At 34.9% G+C, this 21,731-nt stretch overlaps 1 protein-coding gene across 2 annotated transcripts in view; it reads left to right on the forward strand.

Moving 5' to 3' along the window:
* The window catches only part of Scn7a (sodium voltage-gated channel alpha subunit 7), an 85,756-nt gene that overhangs the window by 57,262 nt on the left and 6,763 nt on the right, over window positions 1-21,731 (forward strand). For both annotated transcript variants that reach the window (XM_028769237.1, XM_028769238.1), the window contains exons 13-23: window positions 142-312; window positions 869-1,225; window positions 4,940-5,377; window positions 7,946-8,051; window positions 10,463-10,617; window positions 12,472-12,645; window positions 14,984-15,091; window positions 18,005-18,283; window positions 18,986-19,039; window positions 19,418-19,555; window positions 21,260-21,364. In XM_028769237.1, coding sequence (XP_028625070.1) covers window positions 142-312; window positions 869-1,225; window positions 4,940-5,377; window positions 7,946-8,051; window positions 10,463-10,617; window positions 12,472-12,645; window positions 14,984-15,091; window positions 18,005-18,283; window positions 18,986-19,039; window positions 19,418-19,555; window positions 21,260-21,364 — 2,085 coding nt within the window. The remainder of the gene's footprint in view (window positions 1-141; window positions 313-868; window positions 1,226-4,939; window positions 5,378-7,945; window positions 8,052-10,462; window positions 10,618-12,471; window positions 12,646-14,983; window positions 15,092-18,004; window positions 18,284-18,985; window positions 19,040-19,417; window positions 19,556-21,259; window positions 21,365-21,731) is intronic.

The raw sequence follows: 21,731 nt of genomic DNA on the forward strand, positions 1-21,731 counted from the left end.
CTTGTGTGTGAGTGTAGATTTCCCTCAGTGTCACAGGTCTGTGTGTGGGTGTAGAGCTCCCTGAACTGTGCCACAGGCCTGTGTGTGAGTGTTAGCTGCAACTGGGGAAATGTTCTTACCACATGTTTGGTTTCCTTTCAGGTTTTTATTGGAATTTACACAATAGAAATGATTTTGAAGATAATCGCTATGCACCCGTATGGGTATTTCCAAAGAAGCTGGAATATTTTTGACAGTATAATTGTGGTTTTGAGGTTAACAGAAATTTTCCTAGCAAGTTTTGAAGTAATAACTGTTTTTATATTAATCCCAGTAAGTAGAATTCAAGACCAAATTTTTATTTTATTGTAGTATATCTTACTTTCTTGAACATGAAAAGACAATATTAAAACATTTTAAAATGGGAATATTAGATCCTCTGTAAAATTCATTTAGTCCTAAAAATGATGTTTAATGTTTTCAGTGTACATAAATGTGGGAGAATGCTAATGTTAAGAAAAACCAAATATATTTTTTTTTAAAAAAAAGAAAAACCTAATATGTTATAAAGAAAAACAAAGACAAAGAGTGGATATTTATGCTGACCAGATATTAAAATTCAAACCTGTCACAATAAGAAAAGTACAATATTGACTGTGAATTAACAAGTAGGTTAGGATCATATGGATAGAATTACTATATAAAATTATAAAATGTGTAATATATATTATGAATGTAAAGTAATCACTTGTTTTTATCAATAATGTTGAAATTGGTATGACTTTAAAGTCTTTATATAAATGTATAATTCTGATGAAACTTTAATTGTACATTATAATCAACACTGATCTTTTGATTTTTTTCCTTTTATTTTACATTTGTCTATTAGTTGATATTTATAAAATTAGGGAAATATGGACCAACATTTAGGAATTTGATGCGCATCTTCGGTAGTGCATTGGTGGCCCTGAAAGACTTGGTCCTGTTGCTCTGCATATTCGTTTACTTCTCTGCCGTGTTTGGCATGAGGCTGTTTGGTCGAAGTTACAGAGATTGTGCCTGCCACATAGATCAAGACTGTCAGCGCCAACGCTGGCACATGAGTGACTTCTTCCATGCCTACATGACCGTGTTCCGAATCCTCTGTGGAGAGTGGATAGAGACATTATGGGAGTGTATGGAGGTTGCAGGCCAGGTCTGGTGTATTCCTTTTTACATGATGGTCATTTTAATTGGAAATTTATTGGTAAGTATTGATTGCCTTTATTTCTTCTTAACAACAACAATAACAAAGGACCCTGGTATGCTGTATATATTTGTATTTGATGGATTGATAGAATACAGTAATATATAGCTGAATTGTCCAAAATACTTGGTACTTGGTGATTACCAATTGAAACCCAATTGGACCAATTTAGCCATGTAATAACTGAAAGATATATACTGGATTTAAGTCTTATTCCCAAAGAATGTATGTCATTAATAAATTTGTATTTATATTATAATATTTAAAAGCACATAGTTTAATGAAATGCATTAATATATCCTTTCTTTAATATTACATGTGTGATTTCCATATTTCTATTGGCTAGCACAATGTCATAATGTTATTAATCAAAGTAGCTTTGACATCACATGGAAATGCTTAAACCTGCAGTTTCCAATTCCATACAGAAATATAGAAACATGATTCATCTTTTAACTCTATTCCCAAAAGATGTGTTTGTTCATTAAATTTTAAGAAGCACTTAAATACAACAGTGGCTGTCAACCTCCTGCACAATGCCATTACCTGGGGAATTGTTAATGGTGTATTCATGCCTCGAATACATGACCACAGATACTGATGTTGTTGATATGTTGTGGACTTGTCATTAGACAATGATTTTCTTTCATTCTCACTTGACCAAGCAGTGCAGCAATGATTATTAACTAAGTGCCTTGAATTAGATAAGAAAGACAGCTTTTATTTTCCAATTTCTTTACCATTGATCTACTGCCAAATGAATTGAATAAGGAGCCTTCACTGCTTCTAAAACAATCATATGGCAAAAAAAATTTGCCAGGCGGTGGTGGCGCATGCCTTTAATCCCAGCAATTGGGAGGCAGAGGCAGGTGCATTTCGAGGCCAGCCTGGTCTACAGAGTGAGTTCCAGGACAGCCAGGACTATACAGAGAAACCCTGTCTTGAAAAAAACAAAAACAAAAAAAATTTAAATATTTCTCATAGAACAGAAAAAGGAAGTGATATTTAACTTTTTGTTTTTCTTATATTTTATTATAGATTTCTTAAGTTTTCTTTTTCTAATATGTCATGAAAATCAATTGTTTTATAAAAAGACTTAAAAATAAGGAAAAACAATAATCAAAACATAGTATATATGTATGCAACAATTAAAAACAGGATTAAAATTGTTCTCTGTAAGTTAAATAGGACTTGATTATATTTCTCAGTGATAGTAAAATCAAAATATACACTTTTGTTGCTTTTAAAATCATTTATATCCAATGATTTTATCCAAATCATTTAATTATTTTGCATAACTTGTCTGTAACCATTTACTATGAGAAAATATTTTATGTAATGATTGTCTCCCTGCCTTTAAAATTATTAGATGTTGAGCTCAGTATCATGGCTAAATCTCTGGAGCTTACCCTTTATTTTTTCGCAGGATCTTTGCACATCATGCTAGATCTGGGCTCAACGGAAAATGGGTTTACCATAGGCATTTGCTAGTCGAGTGCTTGTCTGCCAGTTGTAATACAACCTGTTTCTAAGTTAGTGTTTGTTCTCTCACTTAAGGAAACCTGGCTCCATGGGGAAACAAGTTTTGGCATAAGACAATGTAGAATAGCCTTATCTTTTTAAACCCAGAAACAGAAACAAATCAAACTGCATAGGTTGGTGTTGCAAACTTACAATTAGTTGTTTGGTGGAGTAGTAAAATTCCTGCTAACAGCCACAAGTCCGAAAGTCCTCATGCTCAATCTTTTTTTTTTTTTCCAGGTTACTTTTTTTAATAATTTATTTATTTTTTCTCAAATCGTAATTCATTCACACAGGAGTTATAAACACAAAAAGGCAGGATGTGGGGAAGGGAATGACACTGGAGTGTGGGTCTTCAGGGGGAATACAGATATCTTTCAGAACCGGGTATCGGCTGGATGAAGGTTCAGGGGACAAGTCACTATGACTCTGCCTATGACTCACTTGTCCTTATCTAAGTTGGTATTGTCTGCCAAGGCTACCAATTTACAAGGTCTATGACTACTCGGGCTGGTAAATTTCCACAGAAGCTGCCTGTTTACAATAGCTTATAGCCATCTGTTTCAATGTTTTTTCACAGAGACCCAAGACTTGGTGTTAGTATACATGTATGACAGGCCTATTGCTGATTTTAGGCCTATGGATGATTTTAGGCCTTCAATGTGTAAACAGGGCTGCCCCTGACATCTCCTCCCTTATCTAAGTATAGAAAGGCTGTGGCGATTCTAATCATGTGAAGGCAGGGATAGAGGCCTGACCTCCAGTAATTGAAGGGGACCTTGTAATGGCTCCAGTCCCCCTGTCGTTGTCCAGTGAGGCAAGAGGGCCATATCCATCACGATGTCTTTTTCCTGGAGAGGGGATACTTTTGACATCAACCCCTATGCGGTCAGGCTTGTCCCTCAGGGAACCCAGAGAGATATTTTTATCTTTTATTTATATTCCCTTGCAGTGCTTAGCCTTGCAGCCTAAGCAAGAATTCAGATCGCCAGTCAGAAGGAGTTCTGGGTGGCCCCTCTCTCTGCTTGGTCTAGGGGCAGAAGTCCCCCCTTTTAGGTTGGGTGAAGATGGGTTTTGGGAACACCCTAGATAAAGTAACAGCCTCATCTTGAGTCTCGTGGTCCTCCATAGCTAACTTATGATAATGTTACTGAAGAGGTTTTTCTACCAAATTATTTATCTGTTGTTTCACAGAGTTAGTCATCCTATCTGAGGCTCAGGGACCAGCAGAAATAAGCAAAAAGAACCCAAATAATGGTCCCAAGATGGGAGGAAGTAGGGTTGACAACATTGGATAGGCTGAAAACCAAGTCTTGTACCAGCATTCATCTGTCTCTCTCTCTCTGAGTTTTCTCAGGGCCTTCACTGACCTATATCATGTTCTCTTTAACCCTCCCTGTCTTGTCTATGTAAAGGCAACATTCTTCTTTAAGGGATGTACACAGTCAAGAGCTGTACCCAACCTTTTCTATTGTAACAGAGTAAATCAAGTCCAATAAGTATCTTTGCGATTTTTGGAGGTCTCTTCAGACAGCGAAACGAGGGATTTCTTCAGATTAGTGATGTCAATCTCTAGTTGTTTGATGTTCTTGTCAGTGGCCCTTCAAAGGTCTGAGTAGTATAAGTTTGGAGGCCAGCATCTGGATTCACGGGTGATTCATTTTTACCTGGAAAGGAAAAAGAAGGGAATTCTCAGGGAGATTTTTCTTCCCTGGATGTAAATTGTTATTCATCTTATTTATGATTTGGCCTGGCTTTGTGGGGGGTATCTATTTATTTCATTAATCTTTTTGGTAACCAGTTAGCTGTGCCTTCTGTGGTATCAAACAGGCATATCAATCGTCGTCCCCGTAAGGGAACTGGGTCTGGGCCATTCCCTTTAAGGGAAAGAGGGTCCTTCTCCATTTCTGTGGCATAGTTTTTGTTGGTCTCGGTGATGCTAGAGGCAGTCATCATGCTCAATCTTTAGAATCAAAAGAAAACAACTATGACTACCCCAGAAAAAAACAGCAACCCACCAAACAACAAAACAGAAATCTGTTCACATAATCTTCTAGCAAGGCACCAACACAGGAGCATTTGTGATGCAGTTGATAAGTTTTCATGTCTCATACTAGAACTTTCAGATGTCTGTTTTTATCATATTAAACAAAACAAGCAGGATGCATTAAATGTCATTTTCTTTTTTTAAAGATACTTTACCTCTTTGTGGCATTGGTGAGCTCTTTCGGTTCATATGATGATGATACAATGGAAGTGAGCAAAGAAGCCAAAAATCTTCAGCTTGCTATGGCCAGGATAAAGATGGGAATAAACTCTGTGCTTCGTAAAATATTATGCACAGAAAGAAGTGTTCCTACAGAAGCAACAGATCAAATATGTGATCCAAGTATTAAAGAGAATATTTCTGGCCATACTCTTTCTGAACTGAGCAACACCCAAACGTTCCTCAGATATAAAGACGAGAGCAATGGCACTGAAAAAACTCCAGTGACTGAGTCTGAGAGCCAGTCACTGATTGCTAGTCCCAGTGTCTCAGAAACTGTGCCAATTGCTTCAGGAGAATCTGATATAGAAAATCTGGATAACAAGGAAACTCGGAGCAAGTCTGGGAATGGAGGCAGTAAAGAGGTAAGGGGTATATTATCTTGATTATTAAGTATGGATTTGTGGCTTTGTTACAAAATACAGTTAAATTGCATATTTGACCCTAGATTCACCTTCCCTAACTACTAGATTTCATGGTTTTAACCAAACTACTTAAATGTTCAAGCTTTTGCTTCCTCTTCTGAGAATGAAGATATGTTTCTTTTAGAGGCAAGAGGTAAGAGATATTATCACAGTAGCACAGAGAATTTGCCTAGACTAAAGTGACATGCAGGAGATATAAGATGGTTTAATTGTGGAATTCTATAAATTAAAATGTAAGAAAAATTTGGGTGATGAAAATCATCTTTAAAATACATACATACCACTATAAAATCAATGTATATGATTGGGAAGTCCAAATTCCTTGTGCATTATCATCTTCAAGATGTGAGAATAGCTTAAAGGAGTGCAACATGATTCTTGCTTGCTACGAATGAAAGTTTAATCCAGCCATGACTACCGTATATAAGAAATATATAATGAATTAAGACAAAAAAATTATAAAGTCAATAGTTTGAATTGTGACTAGTTGGTAACTTTATAAATTCCTGTCTTAGGAAAAAACACATTTAAAAGGCTAGATATTGTTGTTCACTTAGTTTCTGAAATATTTAATGTTGTATCCTTTTCACTTGCAAGTAACTGAATGTATTATCAAATGGTACAGTTTAGTAAGAGCTAGTCTTAGAGAGAGCACTATGTGCTGTATCAGCTTCTAGGTCTGAGTCTCATTAGACATCATCTCAGGTTAGTTGAAGGCCTCAGAGAAGAATAGATTATGGCTTTTCTGTGTCGCTATCATGCCTGGCAGCCCTTTCCTCAAACCTCTGCTGGTTAGGCACATCTGGTATAATGCCTCAAATGTGTCTTCTGACACAAGTTCAGGATCAGTAATCAATAGCCCCTCAGCTTCTCTCTGAGCATATCAATATTCTTGGCTTTCTTTTACCCTTAATGAGAAGATGATAGGAATCCTTAGTCCTCACATATCCATACATATCTTACTCTCTGACGACTCGGCTTCCATGCATCTCTAGACAAAACTGCTGTTTACCATTGGAAAATCTTGATAAAAACATGAGAAAGTCTAGATCACACAATGCAGAATAAAACAGCAATGTAAAATAACCATAAATATTGGATTTCAGAATGTATCAATAATGTTGTGTGCTTATTTAAGCCTTTATTTGGTTAAATAACTTCAAAAAGATTTATTCCATTATGCATATGCTTAGTTACATATTTAATTGAGCAATTTGTCAATTATGTAGTCCAAAAATATTTAATGTACATTAGTCTAAAAAAATACAACAAACGAACATGAAAAACACTAACTTAAGAAACACGTTTTTATTTGCATACATTAATCCTTCCATTAAAATATTATGTATGTACATGACTGAATAAACTATATATCAGATTGTGAAATTTTTTAAAAATAGTGCTATATCATAATACATTTTCATGACATTCAGTAACCTACCAAAATAAATTAAAACTATAATTTACATTTTGAGCTATATGTGATATAATAAAGGAAAACTGTTGAAAGATCATATCAATAGCATATGGACAAATGTTTGGTATCTATAGCAAGTGTACAAGTATCTAAGTAATACTTTTCTACTCATTCTGTTTCTTTGATCAAACAACACATTTTACTGAGATGACAACTGGCCATGTAAAAACTAAAGCAAAGAAAGCTTTCCATTATTGTATTGATTGTACATAAGCTCACAAGGAATGACCAAATATCTATAAGTTCTTTTCCAAACTCTAGCCGAATAATCCTGCAGTAATAACATTTTTATATACTTGTATGTGATTTTTTTCTAAATTATGAAATGCCTTTTGGTGCTACTGACTTACAGTATCCTGGTGTATTTATATGATAGTATGTTGGTGTCCATTTCAAAGTAAAGTAAACTGAAGCATTTACCACACGTACAAAGCAATCAACACTTTGACTCAGCAGCCTTGAGCTTCAGTCATGGGCGACTAAGAATGAAGAACCTCTCTGTCCCCAGGATCTTCCTATGTGGCTTTATCCATGTGTTCCATTCTATCCAGAGCTCTCTTCTATGAGTCTGTTTCTCTTTTCACATCATTATAAGCTCATGTCCAAAGTTGGCAAGCACAAAATTATCTGGATTGGGTTAAACATTAATATTGAAATTTATTGTCTACTCAGTAATAGAATGAATTATCGCAGTGTGTCTGTCTAATTAAAATAACACATATGTGTCTCATGTAAACTGCCTTAAAATTCAAAACTCAATTATTTTATAAATTATAAAGAAAATGCTTTATGGCTAAACTTTAATTCTACCCAAAGTTATTTCACTTAAATATTTCAAACTAACTTAAAAAGAAAGCTATTTATACATGGTGAATTTAATTTCAGACCAGTTCCAACTACCTTCAAGTCTTTTAACTCTGATAATATTCTTCTTGTATATCATATTTACTTCTGAAAATGAAATGAATCTACAATAATCAAGTTAAACTTTAACTGTAACTTTTTTGTTGAGGCTATAATTTTTTTTCTAGAAAATGAAGCAATCTAGTTCATCTGAGTGCAGCACAGTTGATATTGCTATTTCTGAAGAAGAAGAAATGGTCTATGGACGTGAAAAGTCAAAGCTTCGTAAAAACGGCAAGTAGTTGTTTCCTTGGTAACTTCATTTGAAAATAGACTGTTTTAGTGCCTCTCAATAATGATGCAGTATTTACTTTTAATCTTAATTGTAAAAAAAAAATGTGTTGCATACATATTGAAATGTGTGCACATCAACCCACATATAACTTAGCAGACACAATAACTATCAAGGGAAAAAAATCATTGTTGAGAAAAAAAAGGAAGAGTCTGTTTGGTACAAGGTAATGTGGTAGTTAAAATTATTGCTGGCATCAACAGCTTCATTTCATCTTTCTCTCTGTCCATTTACTCTTCTACTCACTGCCTTCTGATCTAAACAGTGGTAAACTTCAGAAAATGGTTACAAAGATAAATTTATATGTTTGTGTGGGGGGTATGCATTTGTGTGTGCAATCCTAGAAGATAATCTTTTCCAAAAATAAGCAACACTCAATACTGTCAGCAGCAGCAGCATCCTAACTCATTGACTCAGCTCATAGATATAGTAACTGGCATAGTTGATATAGAAAGGAACTCTGAGAACATGTGATTAGTGGAATAACATTGATAGTTTACTCAAATGTACTTTTCATGGTATAAATAATATTAAGAATATATCTTGCAAGGCAGTGGTGGCTCACGCCTTTAATTCCAGCACTTGGGAGGCAGAGGTCGATGGATTTCTGAGTTCGAGGCCAGTCTGGTCTACAGAGTGAGTTCCAGGACAGCCAGGGCTACACAGAGAAACCCTGTCTCAAAAAAAATAATAAAAAAATAATATATCTAAAGTTTTTACTTAGTTGAATACTTGTAGTTAATGCAACTGAATACATTATACTAGAGCAAGGAAGTGTAGTTAAATTAACTCTAGACTACTTAGACTGGAAGTAAGTAAACTAATTTTGACTTCATGAATTGCGTCAATTTAATTTTCTATGCACTTTATACAAAAATAAAACATAATCATATGTTTGTATATTTATATAAAAGTGCATATAAAATATACAACTTCAATGAGCTATTTAGCACACTAGGTATATAATGTATACTTCTCATTGATTTATAATTCAGATTTGTTTACTAGTAAGATTAATAAATTACTACAGATTTGGAATTTTTAAATCATTGCAGTCATTAAATTAGTAACTGCCAAAAACATTCAATTGATAGCTTTCAAATAAAAATAGTTGTGACTTAAAATATGGCCAAACAGAAGGCTTGCTGAATTAATCTAGGAAGTCCAGAATTTAGATCCCAAGTATCCGCATAAAAGTCAAGTCTGGTGGTCATGTCTACAACCCCCATATTGGTGAAGTAGACACAGGTCGACCCAGGAACCTACAGACCAGCCAGTCGAGTGGAAATGGTGAGGTGCAAGTTCAGTTAGAGACCTGTCTCAAAACATAGATGTAGAAGCAATTAAGAAATACATCCCCCATCAACTTCTCAAGAAATACACCACCACACATTTGAACACACACACACACACACACACACACACACACACGCAAAGGGAGGGGGAGGGGGAGGGGGAAGGGGAGGGACAGGGAGATAGTGAGATGGAGAGACAGAGGGGATGGAGGGCACAGGGGGGACGGAAAGTCGGAGAGATGGAGGTGGGGATGAAGTCAGACAGACAGAGACATGTGTGTGTGTGCACATGCACACACACACACACAAATATTTCAGCAACTTAATTTCAAGGGCATTAATCAACTAAGACAATGGTAGAAATATATACAATTTTTCGTAAAGAGGCACATTCTGGCACTAAAAGCACAATAAAGTTATTTTTTTAACTTTATCTCACACTCAAATCCAGTTTTTTACACACCCCAATAATCATTCACTTACTGAGCTACAGATTTGTTTGTGCTAACTCTCTCTGACAAGAAGGCAGGCTTCTTCCAGCTACATGTACTCAATCCATGAAGTACTTGAATTCTTGACTACCTCTGTAAATTGTCTTGCTCGGGTTCCCCTTTTCCATGCTGCTTTACAATCAATCTCAAGGAAATTGTGTTGACTTAATATTATATGCCAATATAAATAAGTGTGTCTTATATCACTGTACCAATTATTCAAAATAGGATTGACAAGCTATCACACATGTGTGCATATAGGAAGGTAGCATTGGTGGACTGGTTTCACTCACATTAGCTCTTTTTCCTCTAGGGTAGAAGGGCATTCTGCTCTATTGACCCTAAGAGCATCTCATTTCTTCCTCTTTCAAACCCAAAAATTCAGTTCTTCTCTTTTTCTCACAGATCACAGACCACTGAGTAGTGGTAAAATACCAAATGTGTATGGATCACAGAGTATCTGTATCTGAATCAGTAAATAAGTCATCAGTAAAGCATCTAAAATTGAAATGTTTATCCTTTGTGAATTTCCTAGATGGTTCCTTCTAACAGTTCCATTCTTGGCAGGTTATGAACACAAATCTTCAACTGGTCAAGTCAGTAGAGAATCTAGGAATGGAAAGATTTGGAAGAACATAAGGAAAACTTGCTGCAAGATAGTGGAGAATAGCTGGTTTGAGTGTTTCATTGGCCTGGTCACTCTTCTCTGCACAGGCACTTTGGTGAGCTCTCAACCTTAGGAAATGTGATGTGAAAATATGCTGTAAGATTAGCAATTCAGATTATCACTATGCCAAATGACTTTACCCAGAATACTTAATATAACACCAGAGTTCATTTTCTGCACTCTGCTAGCATTAGAAACTATATCACACAATATTAGAAATATTGTTTATAAATTATTAGATATTATAATTAACATCAATGCTATTTTATTTAAGTTTTTATCAATAGTATATATATGGTAAACTTCATATTCATAATATATACAAATGTTTAATATTGATGTTTAAGTAACAAAATTAAATAAACAATAGTTTCAAAGTGTACATATTGTAATGAGAAAAATTACATTTCCCTAATTGTGTCCATATCATGAGACCCAGTTCTATCCTCACTTAGATGACAAAAGATTCCTGATGATATGCCTATATTCAGGGTCTTGAACAGGAGAGGTGATCCTAAGTTCTCCATTTGAATTAGAATTCATCGCAGTGGTCCTTATAGACACAAGATGCAAGAGTTAGAGCCAGAGCACTAATAAAATGAGGATGAAGTAGAGTTTGGAGTGGTATACCTTCAAGATGAAAGAAAATGTCACAAGATCAGAGAAAAACAAAGAAAATTCACTTTCAAGGTACTGATTTTCACACAGAGAAACTAATTACAGGTGTCACATTTCAAGGCTTATAATAACATAAATAATTTATTACTGCTCAGACAGAAAATTGCAGTAATCTCTACAGCAACTATGTGAACACACTAAATATTACCTTAGGATTTATTCCCAATTCTATTCTCCCAATTCTTACAATATCCTACATGTGGCCCATGCTTTCAGAATGTAACAGTTCTCTTCTTTAGTAACCCCCAGCCACTTGATAAAGGCTTTTGTTTGTACTGATGGGATCTAGGAAGTAGGTAAACTTAGATCTTTTCAATCCCACCTTGAGTAGAAAAGTGATTGTCTATCATATGTGTATGTCTGATGACAGCTGATTGAGAATGTCCCTGTAATAGTGAAAATGCTGTCTCTCAATTGAGGGCATTCCTGTTTGACTACTTTGTTTGCCAGAAAGTTTCAGTCCTGTAATCTAGCAACACTCATTGTTTCTGTGGAATTATGTTTGATCAGTGTAGAATTTCAGATGACAATTGTAGAACTGCACTACTCAATATGTAATTTAAAAAGTAGGTGTCATGATATATTGGGTGGAATTCTTGCAATTATTTCATTTGTTGATTCTTTGGCCTTCGTTTCTTCTTTTTTTTTTTTTTTTGGTTTTGGTTTTTCAAGACAGGGTTTCTCTGTGTAGCCCTGGCTGTCCTGGAACTCACTCTGTAGACCAGACTAGCCTCGAACTCTTGAACTCAGAAATCTGCCTGCCTCTGCCTCCCAAGTGCTGGGATTAAAGGCGTGCTCCACCAGTGACCAGCTGGCCTTTGTTTCTTATATTCTTACTGATGGAATAATGGTGGACCCTTGTTTCATGGCTTTCCCAAATTGTGCATGCCTGACTTCACTGATCTTAGAATCTAAGCAGGGTGAGTCCAGGTTAGTACTAAGATGGAAAATACTTGGTCTGTTGGGTAGTAGGTATAAAAATCAATGTGTAAAGCCACCCTGCTACAACTCATTGTTTCTAGATATCCTAGTTCCATTTTTCAAAGTATGTTTACGCACAACCTGCTATTACCTATACATAGAGGTTTGTGAATGTCATTCGCTTTTCACTGTGAAATATCCTTCTTTATTTTCATTTTTATGCCTCATCGGATTTGAAGTTGAATTTAATCTCATATAATCAGAATTCCTAGAATATTTTGTATGTCACTGTGTGCAATTTTAATTACAGGCTCTTGAAGACATATATATTGATCAGAGAAAAACCATTAAAATCTTACTGGAATATGCAGACATGATATTTGCATACATTTTCATTCTGGAGATGCTTCTCAAGTGGGTGGCTTATGGCTTTAAAGCCTTCTTCTCTAACAACTGGTACAAGCTGGACTTCTTGGTCGTTATCGTATGTATTTTTTTGCTTTTTTTCACTTTCTTTCGATTTATTTATTTATTTATTTATTTATTTGTTAATCTTTTTTTTTACAGTCCAGACTTTATCCCTTGTCCTGGCCCAAAGTCCGACTGTTCCACATCTCCTACTTCCTCCCACCCCCATCTCCAAGAGGATGTTCCCACCCTCACCCCACAAGACCCCCCACTGCCTGGGGCCCCAAGTCTCTCAAGGGTTAGGTGCATCTTCTCTCACTGAGTTCAGACACAGAAGTCTGCTGCTGTATATGTGTCAGGGGTCTCATATCAGCTAGTGTCTGCTGCCTGGTTGGTGGCTCAGTATCTGAGAGATTGCGGGGGTCCAGGTTAGTTGAGACTGCTGGTCTTTCTTATGGGGTCGCCCTCCTCCTTAGCTTCTTCCAGCATTTCATCATGCAACCACAGGGTTATCTTACTGATATTAAGCATTACTCTCCTCTGTTCAATCTCATGCTTTGACCTTATTGTCCCCTCTCCCCCCATACAACTTTCACACAAACATCTCATTTTCTTCCACATCTGTAACATTTAATGTCTATTCATACCCTGTCAGTGAACAACTTGACACATCCAGTATTACCATTCTAGATTATTACAATAATTCAGACAAGGAATTACTGATAACAGAACAGTTTATTGAGCAAGATTGGGAAAAAAATCACTTTAAAATCTATTGATTTGATACTTAAATAATGTATCCACAATTTGAATATGTATTGTCATCAGAACCATCCTCACAGTATCAGGGTTTCTCTTGTGGATCATTGGGTAGACTTTATGCTAACATAAGGTGAAGAGGTGAAGTTTCTGCTATTTTCTGCACAGAAACCAAGATGAAACAGTCAAAAGTGGATGTCAGCTAATGCACTTCTCTTAGAGGAACTGTCTAACAAACACTCGATCCCCCTCAGAGCAAAAGCCAACTCTTTATAATAAAAAGTCTCTCTTGACTGGGTGGTGATGGTGCAAGTCTTTAATCCCAACTCTCAGGAGATGGAGGCTGGTGGATCTCTGTGAGTTTGGGATTAGCCTAATGTGATGACATAGTCTACTGTCCTACTTCCCAGCCACCCCCATTCCCTACTACCAGCCCTGGTTCTTGAACTGCTTGAAATTAGTCCATATAATTTCCATCTTATTGGTTTGGTATTCATTCTTCTATCTGGAATTTTGCAAGTGTTTATGTTATAGCTGAATGAGATCTTTGAACTTCCACCATCCTGTGCTTCCTAATAAAATCCACAACCACCCCAGTATTTTTTTGTCATCTTCCTTCACTTTCATAGTGCCTATAAATATTATGTAATTTATTCACTTGCCAGTCTATAATTTATCTTACCACACTTAAAGAGAAGTTTTAATAGAGTAGAAATTTTCTGAATATTATTCTTCTCTCCATTATCCACTATGCCTTCTAGGCATATCATATAGCTGATAATGTTACCCAACGAATAGATGATTGTCTATGCTTTGAATAACTATAAAGGCTTTTCTTCACATAATTAATTACTTGCAATAGGTGGCCTCTGTCATGTGAGATCTACTCCATAAAACACCCCAAAGAACACTGCAGCTCTCCTCAATGACCTTTGCATCTCCATCCCTGTATGCTTATGTGGACAACCCTGTAATTCTAAGGGTACCTCAACATCATTTTATAGTACAGAATTAAGAACAAAAATAATATTTCTCTGTGTTGACTTGAAAATATAGGAATCATAGAGATACAATGTAAGTTTCATCATAGTGGTATCAACATTGTTGAATTCTAAGTAACACATATTAAGCACTGACAATTTTATAAATGTCAATTTACTTTAAAAATCCAGTAAACACATAGACATATGTTTTATAATTTACCCTTTTGTTTAATTCAATTAAGATCTTTCTTCATACTTAGCTTCTGGATTTTTTATTATATGTTGTCATGAAAATAATTATACACTGGTAAATATGTAAGAATAGTGTATGGGTGTTTCAATGAATATATTTTCACTGATATATTATAAATCATTTTATTTTAAATGAAAAGCAGTATAGACATTAATATTGATCATATAGAATATCATATTTATAAAAATTTACATAAGAATATTATTTATTTATGGTATTTATTTATGGAAATGATTACTGTTTTACTGTTTATAAAAATAATTTTAGCAAAAATGATATTCTTACAGTTTTCATTTTTAAGGCATTATGAAATATATATTTAGATGTTTAAAAGGTTGAATGGTAGGTTTAGATAGTGTACTTTTAATTATAAACACAAAGGTTATAATCATATTAACTCTTTTTTTACATATGTGCAGGTGTTTTGTCTTAGCTTAATAGGCAAAACTCGAGAAGATCTGAACCCTCTTAATTCCATAAAGTTCCTTCGAGCACTAAGAGTTCTGTCTCAGTTTGAAAGAATGAAGGTGAGACAAATTAAAACCTGTGAGTTTTCCATTAGAACCACTAGATATCCATGAATTAACAAGCTTTATTCTTACTTTTAACGGTTATTTTAAAACAAATAGCATATCTTCCAGTGCATACAAATAGAGAAGCTTTGCTAGTTACACTTTTAATGATTTTTGCAACCTATTTCTCATAAGACCTGAAAACTAACAAAATAAGTAAAGACAAGTAAAAGATGAGAGATTTAATACCATTTCGGAAACAATATACTTCTAACCCTCATATATATGAATATATTCGTATTATATGTGTTTATTAAAATTGTATTTTCAGTTCATGAGTGCAGGCAAGGGGGTCTGTCATGTCTAAAATACACTGTTTCACTCTGGCCATTTCTAACCTGTGTCTCTGACAAGTTTTCTTCCCATTATTCTGCCATGGTCTGAAGCTTAGGGAGGAAGAATTATTTAAATATTCCGTTTGTGGCTGAGCACTTATTCATGCTCTTCACATTAACTGTTTTTTTTTTTTCTGCATTAACCATTATCCAATGCACAAAGGAAAACTGGATGATGTCTAAGAATTTCCCTAATCTGCAGGAAGAGAAATACAAATTTATGAAATAGTTTGGTACAATGACCACTTAGCAAAATAATAGCAGTAGATGTTTACCTAGTAAGTGTTAACTCCAAAACCATGAGTTTTTACCAGTTATGTAGTCGTAAGCCAGCATCTGTGTCCTTCTAAGTAGGACACCTTATTTTCAACCAGAAATCAGGTAATTATTCATATAATAACATTTGCAGATATTTCACCTTGGCCATATCTTATTTCGGGCAGTACTTATTACACTTCACAGCATTCATAGCTGAGGAAGACATCTGAAGACTTCCTAGACCCCCAGTAGTTTGCCTAGCACATTGTGGTATTATGAAAGCTAGTATGGAGGCAGTTTCCTAGACAATACCAACTTGATTTTTCCAGATTCTATGACCAATGTGTATGGTGTCTTCAGCAATAAGGTCTTGTCATCAAGTTCTGTTGAAAGACTAAAAGCAATGACAGTACTCTGTATTGTACTGGGGACCTCAGGATCATCTCTGACCAACAACTCAAGGGGGGTATTCCACACTTGCCTTAGGCTTTTTATTTAGCAGTTGATGGCTTTCTAATAAGCATCATCCCCTATGTAGAGTGTCTTCAATTACACTCTTATATATAAATGCTTATATATACTTTTAATATATGCATATATGTATATACACATATAATACATACATATATGTATATATCATATATATGAAACTTGTAAAATAGTAGGCTTCCATAGGCTTTAGAAGCATCCTTCATGTTAGTAGTTCCTCCCCGGTTTCTATCTGTATCCCACTCTACTTAGATCTTGTTCCTTACTATCCCCTTACTGTCTTTCATATGACCCGCATTCTATTCTCCCCTTAAGATCTTTATCCTCCTTTGCCACCAATGGTCCCTTTTTAGTTCACATTAAACACATTAATACAACTATTCAATGCTATGGTCACATACAAGTGATATGTAGCATGCAATGTTGGTATTTCTGTGTCTGGGTTACCTCATTCAGTGCAATACTTTACAATCCATTTACATAGACATTCCATAATCTCATTTTTTCATAGTTGAATAAAGTCCTTTTGTATATAGACCACATTTTAATTATCCATTCATCAGCTGATGGACATCTATACTTCTTCCATGTCCAAACTAAACTGCGGTAGTATGTATGTTATTTTCTAAATTAAAGTGAGATTTGCTTTTTTATAAATAAATTCACACATAATTCACAGTTAATTCTTGCTTGTGCTTTTTCCCTATGTGGATGCTAAAGCCTTCTCTGAACAATATGAAGATAACCCATGGGTTCAACTATATAAAAGCTAAAATATAAGCAAAAGTCCTGTGGTTTTATTTTAGAGTTATAGTAAAGTTATTGTAAATATATATTAAGTTAAAACATGTATGTAAAAACATATCCATGGCATATAAGCAAAGATATATGGAAAAGATATACGTATAATAATGGTTAAAAGATAAAATGAAAAATGTTTAGGCTGATGGTGGAAAACAGAATTGATGGTGCTTCCGAGGTAGAAAAGAAATAAAAATATAAATTCCTAGAAAGACTAAAACAGAATGCTATGGTTTGAAGGGATTCTGTTTGGTATAGCAAGCAGTTCAATTCTGATGCAAAAATTTCAGTGTAGTAAGAAGAACGATGTTCTAATTAAGATGTTGAAGGGAGAGAGATGAGAAAAGGAAGACAGTGGCTGCAGACTGTGGCTGGTGCTCACATCTTTTAGGGTGTGGATTCTTTTCTCCAACCTCAAACCGTGCCCAGATCATCAGGAGCATAACTTAGTGAGGAGGGCAGAGTCTGAGTTCAGGCTGCCATGTTTCCTGAGCCATTCAATTGCTTTGACTTCATTAATACATCCATCGCTGCTTGATGTTTCCTATGCCTTGCCTTTATTGTCTCCTTTGCAAGTCCATCCTTCCAAAGCCCATAACCCTCAAGTCACTTCTCATCCTGTCCTCTATCACTTTTATATATTTATACATAATCTAATTCATGCACTGAGTTTAAGTTATCTTAGTCAGTCTAACATAGTATAGAATTAACTGAAATAAAGGTTTAGCGTAGGGTTTAAACTAATCAGTTCTATTGCCTGTTAGTGATGTGCCAATTTTTTGAAGGAATATTGACTTATAGTTTGATTTTTATTAAAAGTGAATGACTGTTGAGTTAGTTCCACTACTTCAATATTAAGCATTCAAACTCTATATATACATGTTGTATGACTCAATATGTTACTATGTCAATTGGTATTTTACATCTGACCATAAATTAAAATGATTTTTTTCTTACCTAAAATGTTCGTTGTCTTATGCTCCAGGTGGTCCTGAGAGCTTTGATAAAAACAACCTTACCCACTGTGAGCGTGTTACTGGTCTGCCTAATGATCTGGCTGCTTTTCAGTATTACTGGAGTGTACTTATTTGCTGGCAAGTTCTATGAATGCATTGACCCAACAAGTGGAGAAAGATTCTCTGTATTTGAAGTTATGAATAAGAGTCAGTGTGAAAACCTGGTATTTAATGAATCAATGCCATGGGAGAATGCAAAACTGAACTTTGATAATGTTGGAAATGGTTTTCTTTCTTTGTTGCAAGTGGTGAGTATACTTTTTCACCATTTAAAATCAAAATCACGTTCAAGCTAGATTCCAAGCATCCATCTAGAACACAATATGGTTAATGAACAGGTTTGGTTGTAAAATAGCTGGGCAGTTATTAACTGATAGATAGCAATGACATGCGTGCTGTTCTAGGCTTCTTTGACGATCCAGTCAGGTAGAGTCTCTTGTGGGAAAAGCACGTGTAGTGACAGTTCAGACAAAGGAGAGGAAATGCCTGGTCTTGACAATTTCCACCATTGCTCATTAGTAACAGGGTCACTGCTCTTCAGTCTGGCTTGGATAGCTACTGTCTTCACATCACTTAAAATGCTGAGTGATAGTTACTCAGTGGTCTGATATTCAGCAGGTATACAGGGTCCACAACTCAAATCACATGAATAAGACCACATGCATAACTTTGATGCTTATTAACATGTAGTTAGAATTTTAATATCAGTTTCCTTTTGTTTCTCTTGTTCTATTGAAGCCATATTAAATATTTTATGAATTTTAAATGAATTAGGTAAAAATAGCAATATGAAAATAAATGTGTTAAATCTTTTAGTTACACAGTATATGGAAGTGTGGCAAACCACACCATTCAGTATTTTAGAATACTAAACAACAATGAATTAAGGTTTGTCTTTTATTTACCATAAAATTGTTCCATAAGATTCACATATATTTTACTTTCAACAGGCAACATTTAATGGTTGGATCACTATTATGAATTCAGCAATTGATTCTGTTGATGTAAGTATCTGACATTCCCAATATCATTAATAATCAAGTTGATAATTTAAGCACAGGTTACAATAGTAATTTATGTAGATTAAGTCACTCATTTCACATACAGTATTTCATTGGCACTGAATTTCCAATAACATATTCAAAACTTGAAGCCCACTTATCCTGCTTAAAGGACTATCATCTTCTCAAACCATAGCTAAACCAAATAAACACATTTGAAGTCCCAGATGAATGTAGCTATGACAGCCTCATACCAAGAGGTCAGGGAAGCATTTACTTTATTTACCAGGGCTGGGTGTTTTTGTCAAAATTTATTTCTAAGTCTCATGTTTTAAAAATTTAGTACCCATATTTTACTAATTTTTTTGCATTTACTTTTAGGTAAACATGCAGCCTAGTTTTGAGCACAACCTCTACGTGTACACTTACTTTATCATCTTTGTTGTGCTTGGATTATTTCTCCCTCTGTGTATGCTGATTGGTGTTATTATTAGTAATTTCAACAAGCAGAGAATTAAGATAAGTATAAATATTCTTTCTATATGCTTAAAATTAGACTTTACAAAATATTTCTAGGATTTTCCTCTTGGTTTAATGTCAGTTCTACATGGTACAAATGTAATAGAACAATAATGTTCTTATACATTATAAATAATTACAAAAATACCCAGCCTTATTGTATCTGCAATATTCAAAGTACATTCAGACAAGAGGTATTTATATGTTTGTTTGTAAATAGTAGTAATAATGAAAACCAAATAACAAAATTTTACTATACACATATGTATATATTTCAAAAAGTTTTATTTATTAAATAAAGTCCCACTGTTCTTTGACAAATGCATATGATAAGTTCAAGGCATTGTTAAAGCATAATTACATTAGTTTTGCAGTTAGGCACAGGACATAAATGATGACATATAGAAATTAGATGTATTTTAAATTTGATATTGCACAGACAATCCTTCCAGAAATACATAAAATTATTGAGTTCTAATTGGCTCAGAATGACTCAATTTTAAGATCCTCTGTTTCTATCCACAGGCATCATCATCCCTGTCTACAGTGTGTGTGTGTGTGTGTGTGTGTGTGTGTGTGTGTGTGTGTGTGTTGGTATATATGTGTAAGTGCAGGTCTATGTGTACATGTGTGGATATCCATATATAAACCAAAGGTCAACTTAAGGTTTCTTCCCAGAGGTGTGACATCTACTCTTTTGTTTGTTTGTTTCCTTGAGACAAGTTCTCTCAGTAGCCACTGACCCAGAGCTCATTAAGTCATCTAGCCTGGCTAGGCAGTACACCCCAGGGATCTGTCTGTCTCTGCCTCACTAGCCTCAGGATTACCTGTGAGGTCATCATGCAGGACCTTCACCTGTGTTCTGAAGATCAAATTCAGGTCCACTGGCTTGCAAGGCAAGCATGTTGCCATCAGACATCTCCCTAGCCCCAGAAGAGTTCTGTACTTCAATGTATTCTAAGCCTTCAAAGTCATAAGCATAGCTACAATCTAAGTCAGAGAGTTCATTTTTTAAGTAAAGAAAGCCATAGCTCATAAATCCAAGCTTGTGAATGTTTAACAGTGCAATCTTCTACTCAAGGAATGCAGAAAGTTAAGGGACTAGGTACGATTTGATTTGATGCTGTAGCATCCTAGGACTGTTAGCTTCTGGGTTTGATGATGGTGGTACATGTCAGTTCTAGCCCAGATTCTGACTGGAGCAAAACCAATTACTATTTCCCAAATTAAAATCACTCTTCCCTTTAGATATTTTGGATGAGATGCTGAAATTAGCATGAGAAACACAAAAATGAGTCAGCTCTAGAGAATATTGTTCAGTGAACACTATATACTTCCAGAATTATTTCTTAAAAATGTTTTGATTATATTTATAAAATTTGGTAATATTTTGAATTCATAAATTCTAATTTTAATTACTTCTGCTTGATAACAGACACAAACCATATCTATTAAATTCGATTTGTCATGGCAGGCCTCTCGTATCTTCCACTGTGTCTCCTTGTTTCTCTAACTGAAAAGAAAAGCATGCAATAAAGATGACTGATTATCATGGTTGATGGTGTATTTTATATGGATTTTTATATAAAGATACCAAAACTTGATTGTGCAAAGAATTAAGTCTAGTTTTCTAAAGTACACATTAATAAAGGGGAGAATTCAGGTGAAATGCAATTTTCATATCTTTTTTTATTTATTTTTTACCAGGGAGGATCAAATATCTTTATAACAGTAAAACAGAGAAAACAGTACCGGGCACTGAAGAAGCTCTTGTATGCAGACTCTCAGAAACCAGCACCACGCCCCATAGTAAGAAAATATTATTTTGAATCTTAAAAAAATATTCATTTTATTTAAGCTAGGAATATAGCTTAGAAGCAGAATGCTTGCCTAACAAATCCAAGGTCCTAGGTTCAATTCCTAGTACCTGAAATAAATAAATATCTTTGGAAAACATAAAGTATCTACTTATTATGTTTTATCAGTAATATAGATTTGTTTTCTATGATTATTAAAAAATATGTTCATTTTAGTAAAACATGCATGTAATCTCAGAACATGGGAAGTAGAGGCAGGAGTATCAGGAGGTAATGGCTAGTCTTTACTACGTGTGTGTGTGTGTGTGTGTGTGTGTGTGTGTGTATCAACTGTTTCTTGACAACAATTATAAAACATG

The sequence above is a fragment of the Grammomys surdaster genome, unplaced genomic scaffold, assembly GCF_004785775.1.
Source record: "Grammomys surdaster isolate TR1022 unplaced genomic scaffold, NIH_TR_1.0 191, whole genome shotgun sequence".
Lineage (NCBI taxonomy): Eukaryota > Metazoa > Chordata > Mammalia > Rodentia > Muridae > Grammomys > Grammomys surdaster.